Below are 22709 nucleotides of genomic sequence, written 5' to 3' on the forward strand. Positions count from 1 at the left end.
TGCGAAGTTAAAAGCTAAACATGTGCAACCATTTTAGATAGAAATATATCAAAATGAAGAAATATGTATTTCACACTTGTGTGAAGGTCTCATCCTTGATGAACACTACAGAGGAATAATCAGGCAAGTAACCCGCAAGTCCCTTGCGTGGTCATTCATTTGCTTAGCATAACAACCTGTCCCACAGGAGTACTGTATTTAAAGGCGCAGGCATCCACTTTCTGTATGCCCAAATAAATGTCCTCTCAAATCGACTGTATATATTTTTGTGTTTACATGTTTATGTGGTGATGAATATATGCTTGTAAATATTCCAATGGATCACTTATACATTTTGCAGTTTTCAGAACATAATTTAATAAAGCATGTCTTTAAAAAAATAAATGTCCTTTGCGTTTGTGGGTTTAATTTGCATGAGAGAAGGCTATCGTGAAGGTCACACTACTTGAATTGCATTCACTAAAATCAAACTTACATTTTTGAAACAGTTAATACAATTCATGCAGCAGGCATACTACTAACGTTTCAGAGGGTTCACTAATCTGTTCAACACAAGCTTTTCCATTTTCACATTTCGTTTCTTTACCTCTTTCAAAAGTAGGTCATGAGAATTGTAAGGATTTGATCATGTGATCTCACCTATAACATCATAAGCTGTTGCTGTGCGTGACTACCAACAAAAAACAATTTCAGGTTACATCCTAATGTTAAGGGGATGATGAGTAAAGAATATACCTCATGAACTATATATGACTGCAATGCATCCCCACCCAACATTGATTTTTGATTTGCTGTAGGCCTATTTGACAAACCTTGCGCACTGGGCCAGTTTCCCAAAAGCATACTAAGAATAAATTGATTGTTTGAACTATAGGATCATATGGTTCTAAGGATGAACTTGGCCTTAGAATGCTTTTGGGAAACCAGGGCCAGAGCAGGGTTTCTTTTATAATAGACTAAAGCACACAAATAAGGTGAAACAAGGTGCATTTCCAGTAAGTTATGTGGAATTATTTCATAACAACATAGGAGACCGAGAAATTAAATCACACTTTCAATTGAATATCACCTGATAGAGTATCAAGGCCTACCTGAAACGCATGTAACAGAGCAAAGTGTGTTATAAAGCCAGTTGAATTGGTACTGGGTGCATATGCCCCTTTAACCTTAGTGTTCATATTTTAATGCGTAAATCATAGTCCACAGACATAAGGTAGCTACGCAGCGCTGTACCATCTGAGGAAGCAAAGCCCAAACGTGCGCCTCCCCCACAATTCCCAACCAACTCGGCTCCAGTGTGCATCCTCTATTCATTTGAATGTGTTGACAGTTGGAGAAATTGCTCGAGCCGTGCTGAAATATTCAGAAAGTATGAAAGCCAACAGTCCAATATTCTAGAACACTGCTGTGTGTAGGGGTACACATTTTGGACAATGATAAATACATGGAAAGGGTGCAGTGATCATTTGAGAACCAAGCCTGTATGAAAGCGTTTCCCAAACTCAGTCCTGGGGACCCCAAGGGGTACACGTTTAGTTTTCTTGCCCTAAAACTACACAGCTGATTCATATTATCAAAGCTTGATTATTAGTTGATTATTTGAATCAGCTGTGTAGTGTGCTATGAGAAAAAACCAAAACGTGCACCCCTTTGGGTTCCGATGCTGCTGCATGATTTTACAGGAATTCCCAAACTCCAGGCAGCGCTGAGGACACACATGCTTCACTTTATCATTTGATAAATCAAGAGATACAATACAGTATGGATCCATATATAATTGTTTCATTCATATACCAACACAGACACTCAGAAAAGTACTATAGGGAGATGCAAAATGCAAAACATCAACTCTAAAAAGGAAATTACAAAATGTAAGTTTAAACATTGCACATTTCTTCCAGATAAATTTATATTTCAGTTTATAATTTTGTATTATTTGTGATAGCATTTTTTTTATTTTTAAGAAAAACCAACACAGCAAACGTCGGGGGGGTCACAGACACTCCAGGTTCGGCTTTTCCCGCACCGCTCCTACAACAGACGCGATGGTCACCATTATATCTACTAACAGAACGCACTGCCAAAGAAAGCAAGGCTTTACACAGCCACTCACACACCTACAGGACAACGCTGCTCTGCACTGATGCTCCACAGCGAGCTGCTTGGAAAACAAACTCCTGAAGAGAAAATATGTATGCATCTACGTATGCATGCAGATATTGTATGTATAAATAGACAATCGTGTGTGCGCATGTAGGTACACATGTATGCATTTAGGAATGCATGTACTTTCTTAATATATGTGTATACATACATACACACACATTTAGAGCAGTGGTTCTCAATCCTGGTCCTGGTGATCCGAAGGAGTGTAGTTTAGTTTTTGCCATAGCACTACACACCTGAGTCAAATGATCAACTCATCATCAGGCGTGTAGTGCAAAAATAAAAAGTGCACCCCTTTGGGTCCCCAGGACAAGGATTGAGAACCAGTGATTTAGAGTATGCATGTCTGAATGTATGCAATGCGTGTTTGAATGTAAAAAAAAAAGGTGCTGTGTATGTACTGTGCATGTATAAAACTATGCATATGTAGTTAGTGGAATGATTCCTTCGCAACCTGATTATGTTTTTCTATTGTTTTTCTGCTGTCCCAATCTTTTCGTTAAGGCAAACAGCAGAGATCCCTTTCCAGAGTAGAGGTGATCAAATTCTGGGGTTTGTGGTTATTGAACACAGGTAAACACAACATTTTGGCATTAAAATAGATAAGATGCAGAATATTGAGCCAAAGTTTCTATACACAGTCATAGCAGATCTAGGGCACAGAGAGATAGCGAGGGGAGGGGGAAGGCAGATGGCGGGACAAACAAAGTCAAATCTTAAAATGGTGTCAAAGTAGGTTTTTTAGCAATACTGTTGCAGTTTCAAGCTCTATTCATACAGTATAGATTTTTCCAGGAAATTCAAAGAATTCTAGCTCGGTCAACATACACTAAAGCAAGAAAGGATTACTATATATATATATATATATATATATATATATATATATATATATATATATATATACACACACACAGAATGTGAGTGATAAATACAGAATTAAAACAGTCCTGTTTTTTCTCCTTTTAGCTTCTTCACTTCAGACATGGCCGCTGCTCGACAACTCTACGGTTCTTTTTCTCTTTTATTTCAAACTTCTGTGTTCTCCACACATTCAAAGCTTTCTTTCTCCCACATGAAACCAATTAAAATACTAATTGATGACCAAGCTTGTAGTGTTCGATACAATTCAGCTTTAAGTCAAAACGTCACAAAATGAAAGAGACATGATCCACAACTGGCTCACAGATGTACAGATAGATATGAGTCCCTATCCTAAAGCATCCTGCCTGTTTGATGTACAGATAGATATGAGTCCCTATCCTAAAGCATCCTGCCTGTTTGATGTACAGATGGATATGAGTCCCTATCCTAAAGCATCCTGCCTGTTTGATGTACAGATAGATATGAGTCCCTATCCTAAAGCATCCTGTCTGTGATGTACAGATAGATAGGAGTCCCTATCCTAAAGCATCCTGCCTGTTTGATGTACAGATGGATATGAGTCCCTATCCTAAAGCATCCTGTCTGTTTGATGTACAGATAGATATGAGTCCCTATCCTAAAGCATCCTGCCTGTTTGATGTACAGATGGATATGAGTCCCTATCCTAAAGCATCCTGTCTGTTTGATGTACAGATAGATGAGTCCCTATCCTAAAGCATCCTGTCTGTGATGTACAGATGGATATGAGTCCCTATCCTAAAGCATCCTGTCTGTTTGATGTACAGATAGATGAGTCCCTATCCTAAAGCATCCTGTCTGTGATGTACAGATGGATATGAGTCCCTATCCTAAAGCATCCTGTCTGTGATGTACAGATAGATATGAGTCCCTATCCTAAAGCATCCTGTCTGTGATGTACAGATAGATATGAATCCCTATCCTAAAGCATCCTGCCTGTTTGATGTACAGATAGATATGAATCCCTATCCTAAAGCATCCTGCCTGTTTGATGTACAGATAGATATGAGTCCCTATCCTAAAGCATCCTGCCTGTTTGATGTACAGATGGATATGAGTCCCTATCCTAAAGCATCCTGCCTGTTTGATGTACAGATAGATATGAGTCCCTATCCTAAAACATCCTGCCTGTTTGATGTACAGATGGATATGAGTCCCTATCCTAAAGCATCCTGTCTGTTTTGCCACAATAGTAACAGTAAACCCTACCATTTTTCAACCCAGACAGGCTCCAATGCTCCGATGCAGGACAAGCATTTTTGCCCCAGGACCGGGGGTACTTTAACGTGTTTTGCTTGGTATATTTTGACTGACAGTCATGGAGTATACAATTAGACTCTCCTGTGGCAAGGCTGTGTGGAGGGAGGGGTTAAGAAAATGTTAGTGAGCCCGACCAGTCCAGAAGAAACGCGAGGGGCAGGATGGGTGGTTGGGGGAGGGGGGTATGAGACAGAGGGGCAGGGTGTTCAGCAGCATCCCCCTCCAGCCTGTTGGCCCCCCTGGCTACCGGAGAGTGTGGAGTTGGTGGCAGCGTGCTGGGGCCCAATCTTAATGCCGTTAGCCTGCCGAGACAGAACCACAACACAATGCAACCGGTTAGTCAGGAAAATGGAACGTGATGATGGTCAGGTGTGGGTTGATGATTTAGAGTTTGAGTTTCTGGGGTGGATGAAATAGATATAACAAGAAATATCAATGGTGACAAATTCTCTTTGGCTCAGTCACATGCACACTCTTTTGTAAGCATCTCTCCCACACACACCAGCAAGTGGCACTTTCATCCATTGCCCCACTTTCATCTCTCCAGCCCTTTAGTGGCTGAAGAGAACACAGAGTGGCTAAAAGGCATCACTCCACTATGAGCCTGTGCTGCTGTGGCTTTAAGCAGTAGTAGCTATTAAGTCTACTCTGAATCATTCTAAATCACATTTATAGTGTTCAGGGAAGAGGAGGAGGGTGGAGAGGGGGGGGTTCTCACGACGCCTGCCAGCAAGCGACGGGAATTCTGACCAGGGCTTCCCCCTTCATCAGTCAGCTGATGCGGTTTGGACCGTGTGCCTGGCCTCACTCCCCCCCTTTTTTACCCTTTACAACCCCTCTAAAAGAAAGCATACCCAATGGCTGATCAGGGGCTCGCCGCCTTCACGCTGGCTGTAACCTTGTGGGATGTGAGGAATTTATGCACTGGCCAGCAGCCAGTGAGAGAGGGAAGGAGAGAGGGAGGGGAGAAGGGAAAAACAGTGGAAGTTTTGCTTGGCTCTGCAGACTGGAACCTGCTCTGCTTCTTCTTGCCTTCCTTTAGAGGAGAGAGAAGGGGTGTGGGCCGCTACAAATAAGCTAAAGTGGAGGGGCTGCCTCGAAAATATGAATATGTGTGCAGTGTCTCCTAGGAGCATGTGACTACGTAACAGCGTAAGCTAACACAATGACTTGCTGGCCTTCAAATTGGCCTTTTTTCCCCAATAGGATTTATCCAACGTCTGCTCTGTCAAGGTTTTATCCTCTTCACTCTGTTTATGACGTGGGCTTAGGGCACTACGAAGGGAGCAAGGGCGTTTGACCACTTGGCCATATCTCAGTTGATGACTTAAAACTAAGAAGTCAAGCCATGTCAAGAAGATGGTCTTTGTCTAAGCTGCGGTGTACAAAATAGACACCAAATGTGTGTCTCCCATGTCAAATGACCTCATTGTTGATGTCGAAGACACCCTCCTGGATCTTCTCGTAGATCTCCTTCGCTGTGTTGATGAATGCCTGAAAAGAGAGAGTGCCTAGTTAGTATAGGATCAGAGCTGAAATCCATAACATCTAGACGTGACCGTTGTAATAACTGATAAACTCCCCTGCAAGATATCAAGCCTTGGACCAGTCAAACCATATACGTGGTTCTCATTAACTGAATACGCTCTAAAAAGAGTGGGATTTACAGGAGCTTAGCCTCTGGCTTGTTGCCACAGAAAATACATCTACAGCGCTCCGCTGTACAAACGACACAAGCAGACGTATAAACAGAGCCTTAGATTTAGCCTGAATGTACAGCATGGTAGGCCTTATATAATCATTACCTTATGTACACCTCAAAAGCTAGACTAGTCCAGGGTGCCCATCTATAGTAAATACTGCCTGTAATTCAGCTTTTTACCACAGAGGGAGGCCTGCTTTAGAATCTGGAAACAAATGTCCACCTCAGGTTAGCTCAGGAGGCTCCGGCCTGGTCGGGTCCCCTCTAACCTCCTGCCTCTTCACACATGAAAATGTTTAACAGCAACAGATTGGTTTCCCTCAGCCAAGGCAGAGCTCCCCCACCTGGCCATGGAGGCCCAGGGCATAACCCAGGGACCCAGAATTAGCTTCAACACATTACTCTCCATATAGTGCATACAGTAGTAGCACGGGTGCCTGATTGGCATTTGGCTGTTGCTTAGGACAGGAGAGCAGAGGTTATGAATGTAGGCGATGTACATGTCACTGACGGAGAGGGGGACAAATGGAGATCGAGGAGGAGAGGTATCGGGAGGATTCAGGGGACACTAATGAGACAAATTAATCATATCAGGGGTTTCTGCTGGGGGAGGGGTTATATAAACCAGTCTCCCCCTGCCTTAAAGCCTCAGAGAGCCTGGCTACCCAGCACACTGAAGAACAGATGTGTATGTGTGCGTTGGAGTGTTTGAGCAAGAGAGGTGGGTATATTAATAGGCGAACGTGTCAGTGTGAGAAAATGCTGACAAACAAACAAATGCACGCACACACACAGTACAGTGTGAGCTGGAGGTACCTCTTCTACGTTGGATGCGGTCTTGGCGGAGGTCTCCATGAAGATAAGGCCGTGCTCTCTGGCAAAGGCCTCTCCCTCCTCCTTCTTTACCTCTCTCCTGGACTCCAGGTCACTATGGGGAAACCGCCACACACATTCAGTATTTCACACACATTACCATAGACCTGTTATGCTAGCATGGTCTTTGTGTGTCTGTTTTATTGCAAATGATCTGTTAATTCATTCTGTTACGTTTCCCAGTAAGGAGATATGTCATTAACTAGAGGAGACATGAGCACACAGGGAGCAGGGCTGTGAACTGGGTGGGTGTATCTCAATTGTCAAAGATGGCTTCCTCACACTTTTTCCTTTCCTTCATTTGAAAGCAAAGAAAAACAAAGCATCCATCATTTAGACTTGACATAACCCACGCTTTCAGATAAGTATGGACAAAGACAAAATGAAGAAAGGATGCCATTTCAGACCTTTGAGGCATAGCCTGTTTAGTAGCCATGACAACCATGACTAGGTTGTTTGGTAAACATGAATCTGACCTCTTGTTCCCAATGAGCATGATGACCATGTTGGAGTTGGAATGTTGGCGAGCGTCCTCTAACCAGGTTGTCAAGTGGTTGAAGGTGTCCCTTCTAAACAAAAACAGTTGAGCAACACTTAACATAAGAACAATACATTTTCCTTTCCTAGTAAACTAATGCATAAACATGTCCTTCATTAGGTGAATGTAGGTCCCAACAGTTGACCCACATGAGCAAAATAAGGGCATTGGGGCGGGAGATGAAATTACACCCAAAATGTATTATACAAACAAATCTCAGTGGCTCCAACTATTGTTAAACTGAATGAACTGGATAAGAAAACGACATTTCCTTACCTCCTGAACAAACTTACATATATATTTTACATTTGTCAAGAGCAATAGTCATGTCCTAAATCCTAGGGTAGACCTAGTGGCCAAAGTGTTTACATAGATAAGGCCTGGGGAGAAAATGGCCGCCAGACTGACCTTGTGATGTCATACACGAGCAGGGCGCCAGCTGCCCCTCTGTAGTAAGACCGGGTGATGGAGCGGAAGGACTCTTGGCCGGCCTGACACACACACACACACACACACACACACACACACACACACAATTAGTGCCAAAGACAAACAGACACAGTACACAAACAGACGCTCTGTTAAAGCAAAGACAAAGTTCAGCACAGAAGCATAGTAACCCATAGGAAGGGTACAAACAAGAGCCAGCAGTACTTCAAAGCAGTAGTAGTAAGCTGAACAAAGCAACTACTCTTAAAGGAGTCTTACTTCAAGTGCTCAAGGGTGTGTTGGACAAAATACCAACACAGATGTACTGTGTTACTAGGGTCAGGGGTTCTTCTGAGCCCATGTCCTGAAAAACTCCTGGCCCGAGCCATGTTTTACTCATGCATGTCCTGCCTAGTGCCTACTACACTCCTCCAGTCCAGGCTTTCCAGTAGCTTTCCTCTAATCCATATACATTCCCAACACCATAGATATTCCCAACCGGAGAGCCAAGCCTCCTGATTTTCCCTGTGCAGAGAGGCAGAGCACAGGCAAACCCCTGTCACTGTGTACAAAAGGCTCCTCTCTTTCTCTGCATCCCATACCTGACTGACTGAGTCCTCATAAACAAGGGGCCCATTGTGTTCCACTATAGCCCACAATACAACATTCTACCCACACTCAGTGTTGGGTTAAAACAGCAGGCAGGCAGACCAGACCTGTCGATAGATGCCATTGTCAGCAGCTTATAAAATGGCTTCCCTGTTCCCTGGCTAGCAGCCGTTGTACCTTGGCCTACTCTACTCTGTTCTACCTCAATTCTGGCCTGGCAGCAGGTGAGTGAGAGCCAGGCAGCCCAGCACTGCAGCACATTTGAATTCAATAAGGCCCAGTCAGTGAGTCAGTGGCAACAGTCCCCCCCGAGGCAGCTGCTAACATTGGAGCTAATGGAGGCCATTGTGAATAAATGATGAATGACACCTTTATGCCTGCCATCTGCCGGATCTCAAAGGTTACAGGAAGGCCAGAAATGCAGATTTTGGCTATTACATCACTCCTAGGGCAGGCAGTACCTCCCTACTCCTCCTCCTGTGCTCACACACACACACACACACACACACACACACACACACACACACACACACACACACACACACACACACACACACACACACACACACACAGCTACACAGACGGTACACACACCCTGTGTTTGATTTGAACTCTGTCTTGGCAGGGTGGACATGTAGTGGTTTGGGGATGGAAGCTAAACCACAGATCATTCTAATAGAGAGTGTATATTCATAATGGTGTTTCTAAAATATTAAAGTGAAATTGTCATTTCTCAAAATGCCAGCTAGAGTCCCGTGTGGCTCAGTTGGTAGAGCATGGTGTTTGCAACGCCAGGGTTGTGGGTTCGATTCCCACGTGGGACCAGTACGGGGGGGGGGGGGAATTATGAAATGTATGCATTCACTACTGTAAGTCGCTCTGGATAAGAGCGTCTGCTAAATGACTAAAATGTAAATGTAGATTACCAAAGTGCCCAATCAAAGGTTGCCATTCTTATCCCCCTTGGTATCCATTTTTGCTGAATTCCAGCCCTACCTTTTCATCAACCAAAATGCACCTGTGTTGCCATGTGGCCTAGTAAGCACACAGCAGCTGGCTCGGCCTGAAGGTCAAAAAGCCTATAGGGCCTCAACTTGCACCATCCATGAGAATTACTGCTGAGAGATTCTATTCTTATTTATAGAACGGTGTCTCCCCCTACAGGCCAATAGACATACTACACTAACACCAAGATCACCATATCCTGTAGTGTTCATATTTCCTCAGCAGTCAGTAGGGCACTATAAAATCCACGTTAAGTAGAAAATGGACGAAATCATGGAAGCCAAACCTTAAAACGGAATTCAACAATATATTGAACTTGAAATTAATACATTTGCCCAAGTTAATCACATGACATGAACAAACTGCATCAGTGATTTCTATTTTCCTGCAACGGCACAGGAATGCCTGTGTGTGTGTGTGTGTGTGCGGTGCGCGCGTATGCCTACACTTTATATAACCGTCAGTGATGATGATAATGATCGATATGATAGTTTTCATCAATCCAGTGCCAATTTCTTTTGCACACCCCAAACAATTAAAATAAATATATATATTTCCTAGACCACAAAAGTCTCGTGATGTGGTTTAAGCAGTGTTGCGGACTTAAAGAACTACAAATTGGATGTTCTATATATTTTTTAAAGTATGATTTTGAGAGCAAAACAAATAAATAAAAAGAAACCTAGAAAAACTAAAATGGGGGAAAAAATATGGAATTTGGGAAAATTCTAAAAGAAAAATCAGGCCAAAAAATGTAAACAGCTTTTAATGGGCCCTAGCAAAGCACAGGGAATCCCACAGAATTAACAGTAGGGCACACTGAGAAACCCTAATTAACACTTCAATTTTCACTCCTAATTAGGGATGTTAAATGGCTAACGGCTAATTGGTTAGGCACCGAAAACACATTTGACTGGTCATGCTTATCAGTCTATAGGTTCATTTGCATAATTTAGTGTAATTAAAAATGGCGGTGTTTGTTAGCCATCATGCATCTTATTTGTCACATGCGCACAGCATACAGAGCCTAGTTTGAGGAGCGGAATAGCCTATCAAATCAAACGCCAATTTATTTGTCACGTGCTTCGTAAACAAGAGGTGCAGACTAGCAGTGAAATGGTTACATACGGAGCCTTCTCAACAATTCAGAGAAAAGACAATAGAAAACACGTAATAATAAAAGTAAACAATAAGTAACGATAACATGGCTTTATACACGGGGTACCATTCCTGAGTTGATGTGCAGAGGTACGAGATAATTGAGGTAGACATGTACATATAACTAGGAATAAAGTCACTAGGCAACAGGACAGAAACTGTAGCAGCAGCATATGTGATGAGTCAAAAGAGTGAGTGCAAAAAGGATCAATGCAGACAGTTAAATAGTTAACCAATAGCTACCCGGAATATTGAACAGTCTTATGGCTTGGAGTAGAAGCTGTTCAGGGTCCTGTTGGTTCCAGACTTGGTGCATCGGTACCGCTTGCCGTGCGGTAGCAGAGAGAAAAGTCTATGACTTGAGCAGCTGCTCAAAAAGCTGGTACTGGACTGAAACGTGTTTTTGTAAGCCCAGGCATTAAGCAATAAATAATTCTAAAATGCAATCGCATGTTAAACTGTTTTGACGGCCACGATTAAAAAGAGCTACCATTTTTATTTGTCAATCTCAACTGGTAATTAAAGCGCGCCTCCCATTTGTTATTCGAGTGCATAGGCCATAGTCAACAGTAGGCAGGCTATCAGCGTGTCACCACCACTTTGCAACGTGAGCTTGAGGCAGTGATTGTTTGAAACCTGAACATTTGACTTTACTTCATATTATAAGTAATGTCTTACCATGCTTCAAAGTAGCCTAGCCGAAATCCAGCCACAGAAACATGGAGGCAGTTATTTTATAAAAAGACTTCCTCATGACATCAAACCAGCATTTCTCTCCTGTTCTATTGGTTTTACATCAACTTTTGTTGTCCAGAAGCCAAAGGCACAATCCTAGTCATATCAGCAACTCATCCCAGTGGTTATTAGATTCCCCCTCTTTCTAACAGAGATTTTCATTATGGAACTGCTCTCATTATGTGAACTGTTTAGAACAGTGTTTTCCTGTAAATTGCATTTCGGTAAATGTTTTAAAAATACGTTTTATTTGCTGCTTCATTACAGGAGTTGAATGTTCAATAATAGACTATAGCCTTTTGACCTCATGACGATAGGCTTGCTATTGTTGCATGTCTCCATTTATTGCTTCATGATAAATGTCCGGTCCTTGTATGCATGCACAGTACTGTATTTTCTGTTGGTCACATCATTTTACTGTTTGGAAAGAATGTAACCGTTTGTTGACTGGTTAATGAGGGTCAGTTAGTATGCAACCAAAAATATTTCAAAATAGAAAACTTCTCACAATGACAAAGCTGAGGTTATTTGAGAAGAGGAGGGTGAAACATGTGAACAGCAAACTGACACAAATGCTGTTGTGTAGAGCTCTGTCATTCTTCTCTTTACAAGGCAAGCAACATGTCCATAGTGACACAAAATGGTGATACACATGCTGAACGAAACGTCAATAGCATGTACTGCATGTTGAAAATAAAACCTATTTTCCCCAGGTGTACAAGATTCCAATGACTCCAAGATTTAAAAACCTCCTCATCACTGATAAGATACAGATGTACCAAAGAGTATTCTGAGAAACTCATGATTACAGTCGACCCCTGATAAGTGCACTTGAGACAGTCCAAGTATAACCTGTTTAATTGGCAGAATAAACCTGTATCACTTCAACAGTACATTGACTACATTCATTATGATTGAACTGCATGCAGTACTTGATAACTTAACTGATGAGAACTGTCCCACACTGCTGCATTTATCAGGAGTCGACTGTGTCGCGTGTTCAGGTAAAGAATCATATCTGTTCAATGTGCAACAGGGCAGGTATCTTACCGTGTCCCAGATCTGCAGCTTGATCTGTTTACCATCTATGGTGATCATCCGCGCCCCAAACTCCACACCTGGGAAAGACACACCCACCACACGGACACAGTCAGTCTACAACTCACTTACATGAAAACACTAACACCAAGATTCAATGGAAATCATGAATGGTTAGTACTATATGGGATCCTTGGGACGTCCCTACCCTAAACATTTTAAATGTCAACTTCAATGACTCTGGTCAGAGTGTAACCTGGTCAGGTCATGTGGTATGGTAAAAACATTGGCGCTAATCATGAGGTGTAATCCTAAACTCCAAACGAACTTTAACCACTAGCCTTATTAACCATAACCCACTAACCCTAACCACCGAGACCATGGTTGCCCTAGCACTACACAGCTGATTAAAATAATGAAAGATTGATGATGAGTTGGTTATTTGAATCAGCTGTGTAGTGCTAGGGCAAAAACCAAAACATGCACCCAGGGGGGGCCCCCAGGACTGGGTTTGGGAAACCCTGGTCTAGAACACCTCCCCTGCTTCCACCACAGAAACACCCTAAAAGCCTATGGTGAATAATGGTTAGCACTGACACAGTGTAGTAGACGAGACAAACACACTGGCCAAACATTAAATGATTAATAAAATAGTCAAAAAAACAGAATTAAATTGTTGCCAGTAACACAGCGCAGTCACTAACCCTCTTGATAACATTTTACTCGACCTAGCAGAGCTGATTTGTGTTAAGAGTGAGGTGTTCTGTTATTCATGTCTGGAAGTAGCTAGCAAGCTAAAATAAAATTAATCTCCCTCATCGTCAGAGGTTAGACCAGAGGAGAGATGAAAATCCTTAAGAAATTAATTAACACAAGGGCAGGGCGTGACATTAACGCTTGTCCGCTTGCCTGGGGCAACAACAAAAAAAGTTGTCCGATATGGAGATCACAATATGGAACCAATTAGGCTGCGCCGATCAGAACTGGAACAAAGACTTTACACCCAGTAGCTCTCCAGATGGAGGGTTGACAGATCACATGTGTTTTATACAGTAGCATATCAGTGCAATATTTAACTTTGTGGGGGGGTAAGTGCCTTGCTCAAGGCACAACAGCAGGAGATATAATGCATGGGATCAGAGACCAGCAGCCTTACACTGTCAAGACCAGTGAAAATAATGAATGTTATTTTGTGAAGTGGGTCCTTGCATCATACATCACAATTTGTCACCTTTTTGGCCCATGGTGTTATAACTTTTCTGGGAGAGGAGGGGCAAGTGGCTAAAAAAGTTAATGTGAAGCTCTGGACGTGGAGATGTGAGCCGAGCACAGATGATTTGATTGAGGTCCATCCAGTGCAGCTAGGCAGCGCAGAGGCAGGATACATTTCAATCACCGTCCTTGTTAAACGTTATAATGAATATAGAGGAGCCTTACCGATAGTGAGGTCGTGTACCGGCTGAAACCGCTTGTCTGTGAACTGTAATAATAGGCATGATTTCCCCACACCTGTAAAACAAACATGCACAGTTAAACAGAGGCACACACAGGAACAAATAGGCACTCTGTCTGCATAACTAACATCATTTAGCCAGTCACACACACGTTGGAAAACCAACAACACATCTGGTCGCACACACACATTAAAGAAGTTGAATCCCAGTCTTTGATATGATGTGTCAGAGAACAAAAAAATGACATCATGAGGGTAATTTAACGAGATAAAAATGTCAGACTGTATCAGGTCCTACAGCCCTCTGACTACACCCACAATGGTAAAGAAGCTCATAGTCAGTCCTGCTGAAGCCAAGACGCTTGTCAAACAATTAGAAATCTGGTTGTCATTTGTTTCTGGAGTAGGTAGAGGATGCATTGAAACACATTCAGGGTCAGATAGTTTTATTCCCTCAATGGTTCAGAGTGGGATAGTGTTATCCGATCCGAGATCAGTGGTTAAGAAGAGCCATTTCGCCCTCAAGCTTGTTTCTTTAGGAGGACCTGTGTTCGAGGCACTGTCAACATGATGATGAAGCTCCTGATAGGGATGGACATTTTATCAAAAATATCAACCCACAAATGTGGTTGTTTGGTGTGATGAAACAAAGATATTCCTAGGTAGCACTGACCATAATGAATGCAATAATTAGCCGCCCATCATTAGGCTAACTCCATTTATTACAAAGTAGACCTAAATATAATGTGTGGCGTGCGCCTGTGTTAAAAAATATATACGGAAATGAAACACACTGCCATACAGTGAAGGAGAGGCCTGTGAAAACATGTGTCCAGCACTGCATGGTTATAATGCAAACAGGTGAAACCTTTAGGACACCAGAGAAGGCTATCATTAGTGTTTCTATGGGTTACCACCACCGTTGCTAGGCAGGGGAGCCAGGGTGATAGAAGACATCATGAGAAGGATGTAACAAAACAAAGCTATGTCACCCTTTTAACTGTGTACCTGCTAGCCAATCAGCCTCTAGCACTGAATAGATAGTCCATCTGGTTCTTTAGTGGTCAGGTCATTATCTTAAAGCAACAGCAATTAGACAGGGCTGCCAAATCAAAGACTAGCCTAATTACACCCCCCCCCATCACTAATTGAAATACTGCATTTGATTGGGCAGGAAGAGATGTACAACTGGATTTTGATTCAGGTGAAAACTAAGGTTTATGGTAAGGAGGCTGAGAAAAAAAATGCATCCTTTTGGATAGGGGTTTCTCAACTATCACCTCGTCTAGCCAAGTTACCAACCACAGCGTAGACTATATCTAACTGCTTGAACAGCTGGGCTAGCCATACCTAAACAGCAAAGTCATGTAGAATGTGAGTGAGTAATGTGAAAACACTGAATGATCAACAGCTTGGGTTGCAGAGGGTCACATGATGGCCCCCAGTGAAGCCAGGGCGATGACAGGTCTGCAGTGTTGCAACAATGGCTGTGACGATACCAGTATCGCAAAAACAAAATCCATGGCATAAATGAATACAAAGCAGACCAAACTCTTTGGTCCTTTAAAAGCCTACCTTATGTAAAATATTGTGTGCTATAGTTTAGAAAATAAATAAATGTGACTCTGGATTACATTTACATTTGAGTCATTTAGCAGACGCTCTTATCCAGAGTGACTTACAGTAGTAAATGCATACATTTCATATATTTTATTTTTTCCCTGTGTTGGCCCCCCGTGGGAATCGAACCCACAACCCTGGTGTTACAAACACCATGCTCTACCAACTGAGCTACACATGATGTTTGTTTCCACATTAGGGCTGTTTTTCTTGAAGTGTAATCCCTTCTTGTTTTCTTTCCTAGCCACAATACTAACGAATATCGTGATACTGGTATCGTCCTGCCCCTACTAATTATACAAATAAAACAAGGGGAAAAACTGCACCGACAGATTTGTACTCCTAAATGCTGACTGCTGTTTTGGGTTGGAAATGATGTCTCCAGTTTGAAACAAGCATCATATGATATGCGGTCCTGTAAGCAAATAGTCTGGGTCAAGTAAAATTCTGCCCTTTCATCTCAGAGAAATGCAGGGGAGCATGTTGGTTAATCTGTTATTGGCCTTCCTGTAAACAGGGTACACTTCCCTTCACTGATACTTTCAAACAGAGTAAACCACAGTAAATTGTTACTTTTAAAAAGGCAGCATGTACCCTTTGAATGTACCCTCCCTGGGTAAAATGCATAGCAAGCGGTGCTGCCATTAGGCTATTTCAACAAGGACCCGTGTTGAGCAATAGATGTATAACAGATCTAATCAAATAAGATGATACACATAGTTGTACTATTTTTGATAAACAAGTATCTACGTCGCCTGCTTCTAATGCAACCTGCAATAAATTATCTGTACAAAAATGTAGGTTGGCTTTGGCAGCAACCTACTCAGTCCGCCTCGTCTAGGTAAACAAACGACAGCGAACTGCTTAACTTCATTACCATAACACCCGTGTAAAAGTACATTATGTCAGGTTAACAACACGAGCATAAACGCCTAGACAGCTCAACTAGAATGCTGCCGTAGTAGGCAACCGTACAAAAAAAGTATGTAAAACGCCATTTCGAGGGAGGGCGCTTGATGCTTGTGGCCTAGTAATACAACCGCGCAAAAAAAGACAGCCAGCCCAAAACCTTGGCTTGACTCTGTCCAAGTGACTGACATAGTCAGTGCAAACGCCCATGTTGTAGAGAAGCTGTCAAACTAGCTGTTGTTTATGTCGCTGTAAACAGCTACTTTACCAACGTTAGCCTATTAGTTAGCAAGGTAACGTTAGGTAGCAAAGCTAGCTTAGCACCCCCACCCTCAGTGCACAACGGAAGGACAATAGGCAGTCGGCTTGTTGGATGTGTTGCTAAATTAACACGCTACTAGTTGACCACAACATTATGCGATGTAAGGTGGGAATTTGGTGGGGAGGGGGGGGGTTATTTCACGTTAATGACAAGCTATTAACGACGTTTGCAAGCGAGAAATCTATCATCAGTCATCCCACCTCTTGCGTCTCCGCTTTTACCACGTCATATTGGACTCTCCAACACTGCGGAAATAAAAGATAACTGCTTGCTAACTATCGCTAGCAATATTTGCTGCCATTGACTAGTGCTTACCTGTGTCTCCGATAATGATGTATTTGAAAAGGTATGCATATGCCATGGCCACTGGGTCCTGTGTCAACCTTCCTCTGCCGTTGTTTTGTGTAATTGAAACCGTATGAAAATGGTCTTTGTAAACGTCTAGGTAATCGTTAAAGCTTCGCCTTTCTAGCCTCCTTTCTCTCTTCGAAGGGAAGGAACAAATAACACCTCCAAGCTTCGGCTGAAAACGTCATACGTTCCGCCCTCGCCACGCAAGCAAAAAGCAATTATTCACCCCAGTTGCCACTGGTAGTAGTCTATTAATTTATGTTATGTCACTTAGACTCTTTAAAACAAATCTAAACCTGATTAACTAAACAATTTGCAAGACATGTAATTAATGTGCACATGATATAGCATAGCTGCTTAGACCTGCACAATCTGATGTAGTTCTAGTAGTCCTCGTTAAAAAAGGGTCCCCCGTTAACGCATTCCATTCTCTCCCAAGGAGCACCTGTAAATCCATTTGTTTTCATTCTTTGCTAGTTGCTTGCAGATTATTTAACCCCTTATGACATGTCCATATGAATTTTATTGGGAGCAGAGAAGGGTCAGTGAAAGACACTCAAAAGGGGTCCAGCAGAACTGTTGGAGAGCAGAATGACAACGAGGTAAGTATTTTCTCTTTAACAGCAAATAGTTGATTACCAATGCAATGCATATTATGCTATTGTGTACATGACCATGAAGATACACAAATCAGGCTACTATTCTGGAACCCATTCAGACCTGTGATACCAGAAGTGCCCCATTACTTCAATATTTTTTCATAATTGATTTGCCATTTCTTTTAAAATGCTGAAAACTCCACTTATGTATATGGAAAAACCCATTCTGGGCAAATGGCCTGTGGAACAAGAATAACAATTATTTACATCACAGCTACTTCAGCCATATATTATATTACTGCAAAATAAAAGCTCTGCAATTGAAATGTATTAATTTTGGAAGGGCTGTCCAGAGTTATACCTCAATTTTTATTTTACCTTTATTTAACTAGGCAAGTCAGTTAAGAACAAATTCTTATTTTCAATGACGGCCTAGGAACAGTTAGCCTTGTTCAGGGGCAGAACGACAGATTTGTACCTTGTCAGCTCAGGGATTCGAGCTTGCAACCTTTCAGTTACTAGTACAATGCTCTAACCACTAGGCTACACTGCCGCCCCAATAGGGTAGAGTGCATGGGGCAAGTTTCTGCCTGCCAACCTGGGAGCAATCAAATGGCACAGCCTGTCTGCCAACCTGGGAGCAATCAAATGGCACAGCCTGTCTGCCAACCTGGGAGCAATCAAATGGCACAGCCTGTCTGCCAACCTGGGAGCAATCAAATAGCACAGCCTGTCTGCCAACCTGGGAGCAATCAAATGGCACAGCCATTGATGCCATGAGGGTGGTGTGTGGGCAAGGGAGCTGGCCAGGCCCCTGGCTTTGAGGCATTGTGATGGTCCTATTAAGGTACAGCATTGTAGGGTATCTGCTGCCCCATAGACCTGCTGTAAGTGTTAAATATGTTAGCAGGAGATCACCAGAGAGAGCAATGACTGGCTGGCAGAGTATTGGAGCAATATTCAACTGCTGTCATGGAGTAAGAATTCACTCCTTTGGAAAGACTGCCAGAGTTCCCCAGATACCCATTTGTCCCCACCAGCGGAGGAAGTGGAACAAGCTTGTTCTGTAAAGCACATCAACATATTTTCAAAATTAGTGACATTCTCACATTGAAATTCAACAGTCATCAATTGATTTAAATTGATCTGATTAATTGGAGTGAATACCTCAGCATTGGGCTCACTTTTGTCGACCAACTCCGTATGGCCTGATCCCAGACAATCTGAGGGAGCAATGTGAATCAAGCCACAGAGAAAAATATGAATCCACTGAAGTGTCTGTATAAAGAATATAGATAACAGGTTCTTTATGGAGTTGTCTTTGTCATCAGGCAGATGAACCCCTTTCTTTTTGCCACCAATGACCCAGCTGATACAGCCTCTACTGTTTGGTGATTTCTGTACTGCAGGGGTCTCAGGCTAATCCGCTTGGCCTCGGGTTGGTGATGGTCATCATAGCAGGGTCCACAACATATCTACTTCGGATATCTGTGACAAATGGGAGAAGTCAAGAGACTCCGCTCATGTCACTACACAGAACAATCACTACTAGCTGACAGTAGGAGCATCTTGCTCTGATACTCTGTAACAGCCCAAAGTATAACAGCCTTACAACCATATGAATAGTAGCCATTCCTCCAAACAGCCTGCGTACCTGCGCAGAGGAAGGGGATCCTCTCCACAGGTATCATTCCTCCACCACCACCACCACCACCACCTCCCATCATCCCCATGGTAGAAAAGGAAATACCCAGATTCTGCAATCAAATCAAATTTTATTTGTCACATATGCCGAATACAACAGGTGTAGACCTTACCGTGAAATGCTTACTTACGAGCCCTTAACCAACAATGCAGTTGAAGAAATAGATTTAAGAAAATATTTACTAAACAAACTAAAGTAAAAAATGTAATAAAAAGTAACACAATAAAACAGAGTCAATGTGCGGGGGTACAGGTTAGCCAAGGTAATTTGTACATGTAGGTAGGAGTAAAGTGACTATGCATAGATAATAAACAGTGAGTAGCAGCAGTGTAAAAACAAAAGGGGGGGGGGGGGGGGTCAATGTAAATAGTCCGGGTGGCCATTTCATTAATTGTTCACTATTCTGGGCGACTTTAACAACACCAGTCTGAGCCATGAGCTGTACAGTTACAAACAACTGTTGAAAGGCCACACAAGAAAACCGAAAACTTTAGATCACTGTTACAACACCATCAAAGGAGCGTACCACGCTACCCCCGCTCCCCCCTGGGGAACTCGGACCATGTGATGATCCAACTCATCCCCTTATACAGACAGAAACTGACAACCACCAAGCCTTTAAAAAAAAACGGTGAGGAAATGGACCGGTGAGGCCATAGGGAAATTTAAGGACAGCCTGGAATCCAACGATTGGGATATTTTCAAAAATGACAATACCACAATTCACGACTTTTAACAGGGTCACATCTTACATCAGTATCTGTGAGGAAAACTGCATTCCAACCAGCACTTTTGTCACATTCAGCAAAGACAAACCCTGATTCAATGCAGAGCTGAAAGGAGAGCTGAAAGGTCTATGCCCTGCCAAAGATAAGGCACATAGGAGTGGCATTAGGAGTGGTAATATGGACCATTACAGAGTGGCAAAGCAACAACTGAATTGACAATGGACATTACAAGGAGAGGCTAGAACAACAACTCTCCACCTATGAATAAACAGATAAAAATGATTTTGGTTAAGGCATATGCTCTGGGGTCCTAGACTCTAATAACATCAAGACTGGACACTATATCATAAATCATTTGTTGTATTTCTGTGATGTTTTAGCCTACTTCTCATTATTTCTAAATATTTCTGTGATTTCTTTTCTCCCATTATAGCTGTAACATGGTTGACCTTGACAAAGCCCTTGGCACCATTTTTTTTGTGTGCTGTTGTGTAACCCAGTGCAGACCAGGTTAGGTTAGGTTGATTGATACCAGGTGTGATGAGACCTGGGTGCGGCCGCCCAGAGGAAGGAGTAGGTGAGAGGGAATAGGGAATTGTTTTTTGTGATTTGAGATCTAAGTTTGACTCAGTTTTTGCAGAATAATGTATAGTTTGATGCCCAATACTAAACTGTTACAAGGTGTTGTTTTGCTAATTTCCACATTTGCCAGCTCAACATGGATTGATAGAACCTGTGTATAGCGTTAGGCAGAGCTCCCTATGCTCTTGTTTAAACCTGGGGTAGCGTAGTGTGTCAGCGTTCCATAGCCTATAGGCCTATTCTTGTCTACTCTGAATAAGAGATTTGCTAATCTCAATATGATTGAGGTGGCAGGTAGCCTAGTGGTTAGAGTGTTGGGCCAGTAACTGAAAGGTCAGCTGGGGGATTTGATCTAGCAACAAGGTAAAAATCTGTCGTTCTGCCCTGAACAAGGCTGTTAACCCACTGTTCCTAGGCCGTCATTGTAAAAAAGAATGTGTTCTTAACTGGCTTGCCTAGTTAAACAAAAATGATCTCATTATTTGATAAATAGGCCTACTAATAAAGACTGGACACTTGAGATAGTTAAATGTTAAATGTAGATAGGCTTAAAACAAATAATGTAGGTTGTGATGTTTTACTTCTCATATTAAAATAAAACCTCAACATGCGCTTTTCCCTGCCCCGTATCAAGTGCCTGGCCTAGGCAACAAACATGAGCTGGTAGATTCCCATGCTGGAGAGGGGGAAATTTGTTTAAAACATTTAATTTCCAAGAGAATGTAAGTGTCATGATCTCATGGGGAATATATTCAAATTAGTGGATTCAGCTATTTCAGCCACACCCATTGCTGAGCGGTGTAGAAAATTGAGCACACAGCCATGCAATCTCCATAGACAAACATTGGCATTAGAATGGCCTTACTGAAAAGCTCAGTGACTTTCAACGTGGCACCGTCATAAGACACCACATTTCCAACAAGTCAGTTCATCAAATGTCTGCCCTGCTAGAGCTGCCCCGGTCAACTGTAAGTGCTGTTATTGTGAAGTGGAAACGTCTAGGACCAGCAACGGCTCAGCCGCGAAGTGGTAAGCCACACAAGTTCACAGAATGGGAGGAATAATGGTCTGGTGCTGTTTTTCATGGTTCGGGCTAGGCCCCTTAGTTCCAATTAAGGGAAATCTTAACGCTACAGCATACAATGCCATTCTATCTATCAATCAATCAAATGTTTTTATAAAGCCCTTTTTACATCAGCCAATGTCACAAAGTGCTATACAGAAACCCAGTCTAAAACCCCAAACAGCAAGCAATGCAGATGTAGAAGCACAGTGGCTAGGAAAAACTCCCTAGAAAGGCAGAAACCTAGAGAGGAACCAGGCTAGGAGGGGTGGCCAGTCCTTTTCTGGCTGTGCCGGGTGGAGATTATAACAGTACATGGCCAAGATGTTCAAATGTTCATAGATGACCAGCAGGGTCAAATAATAATAATCACAGTGGTTGTAGAAGGTGCAACAGGTCAGCACCTCAGGAGCAAATGTCAGTTGGCTTTTCATAGCCGACTATTCAGAGTTAGAGACAGCAGGTGCGTTAGAGAGAGAGAGTCGAAACAGCAGGTCTGGGACAAGGTAGCACGTCCTGTGAACAGGTCAGGGTTCCATAGCCACAGGCAGAACAGTTGAAACTGGAGCAGCAGCACAACCAGGTGGACTGGAGACAGCAAGGAGTTATCAGGCCAGGTAGTCCTGAGGCAGGCCTCAGGTCCTCAGAGAGAAGAGAGAAAAGAGAGAAAGAGAGAGAGTTAGAGGGAGCATACTTAATTTCACACAGAACACCGGATAAGACAGGAGAAATACTCCAGATATAACAGACTGATCCTAGCCCCCGAAACATAAACTATTGCAGCATAAATACTGAAGGCTGAGACAGGAGGGGTCGGGAGACACTGTGGCCCCGTCCAACGATACACCCAGTCAGGGCCAACCAGGCAGGATATAACCCCACCTACTTTGCCAAAACACAGCCCCCACACCACGAGAGATATCTTCAACCCACCAACTTACTACCCTAAGACAAGGCCAAGTAT

The 22709-nt window shown here is 42.7% G+C and overlaps 1 protein-coding gene across 1 annotated transcript; it reads right to left on the reverse strand.

Annotated features, from left to right (window-relative positions):
• Nucleotides 1–1706: 1706 nt before the first annotated feature.
• Nucleotides 1707–17324, reverse strand: LOC106599584 (ras-related protein Rab-2A). Its single transcript, XM_014190875.2, has 8 exons — nucleotides 17033–17324; nucleotides 13851–13922; nucleotides 12426–12493; nucleotides 7848–7930; nucleotides 7378–7470; nucleotides 6845–6956; nucleotides 5752–5820; nucleotides 1707–4628 (listed from the first exon to the last, which is right to left on the reverse strand). Exons 1-8 carry the CDS (start codon nucleotides 17076–17078, stop codon nucleotides 4533–4535), a joined length of 639 nt encoding a protein of 212 aa, XP_014046350.1. The 5' UTR covers nucleotides 17079–17324; the 3' UTR covers nucleotides 1707–4532.
• Between the last annotated feature and the right edge of the window lie 5385 nt (nucleotides 17325–22709).

This window comes from Salmo salar, chromosome ssa03 (assembly GCF_905237065.1).
Source record: "Salmo salar chromosome ssa03, Ssal_v3.1, whole genome shotgun sequence".
Taxonomy (NCBI): domain Eukaryota; kingdom Metazoa; phylum Chordata; class Actinopteri; order Salmoniformes; family Salmonidae; genus Salmo; species Salmo salar.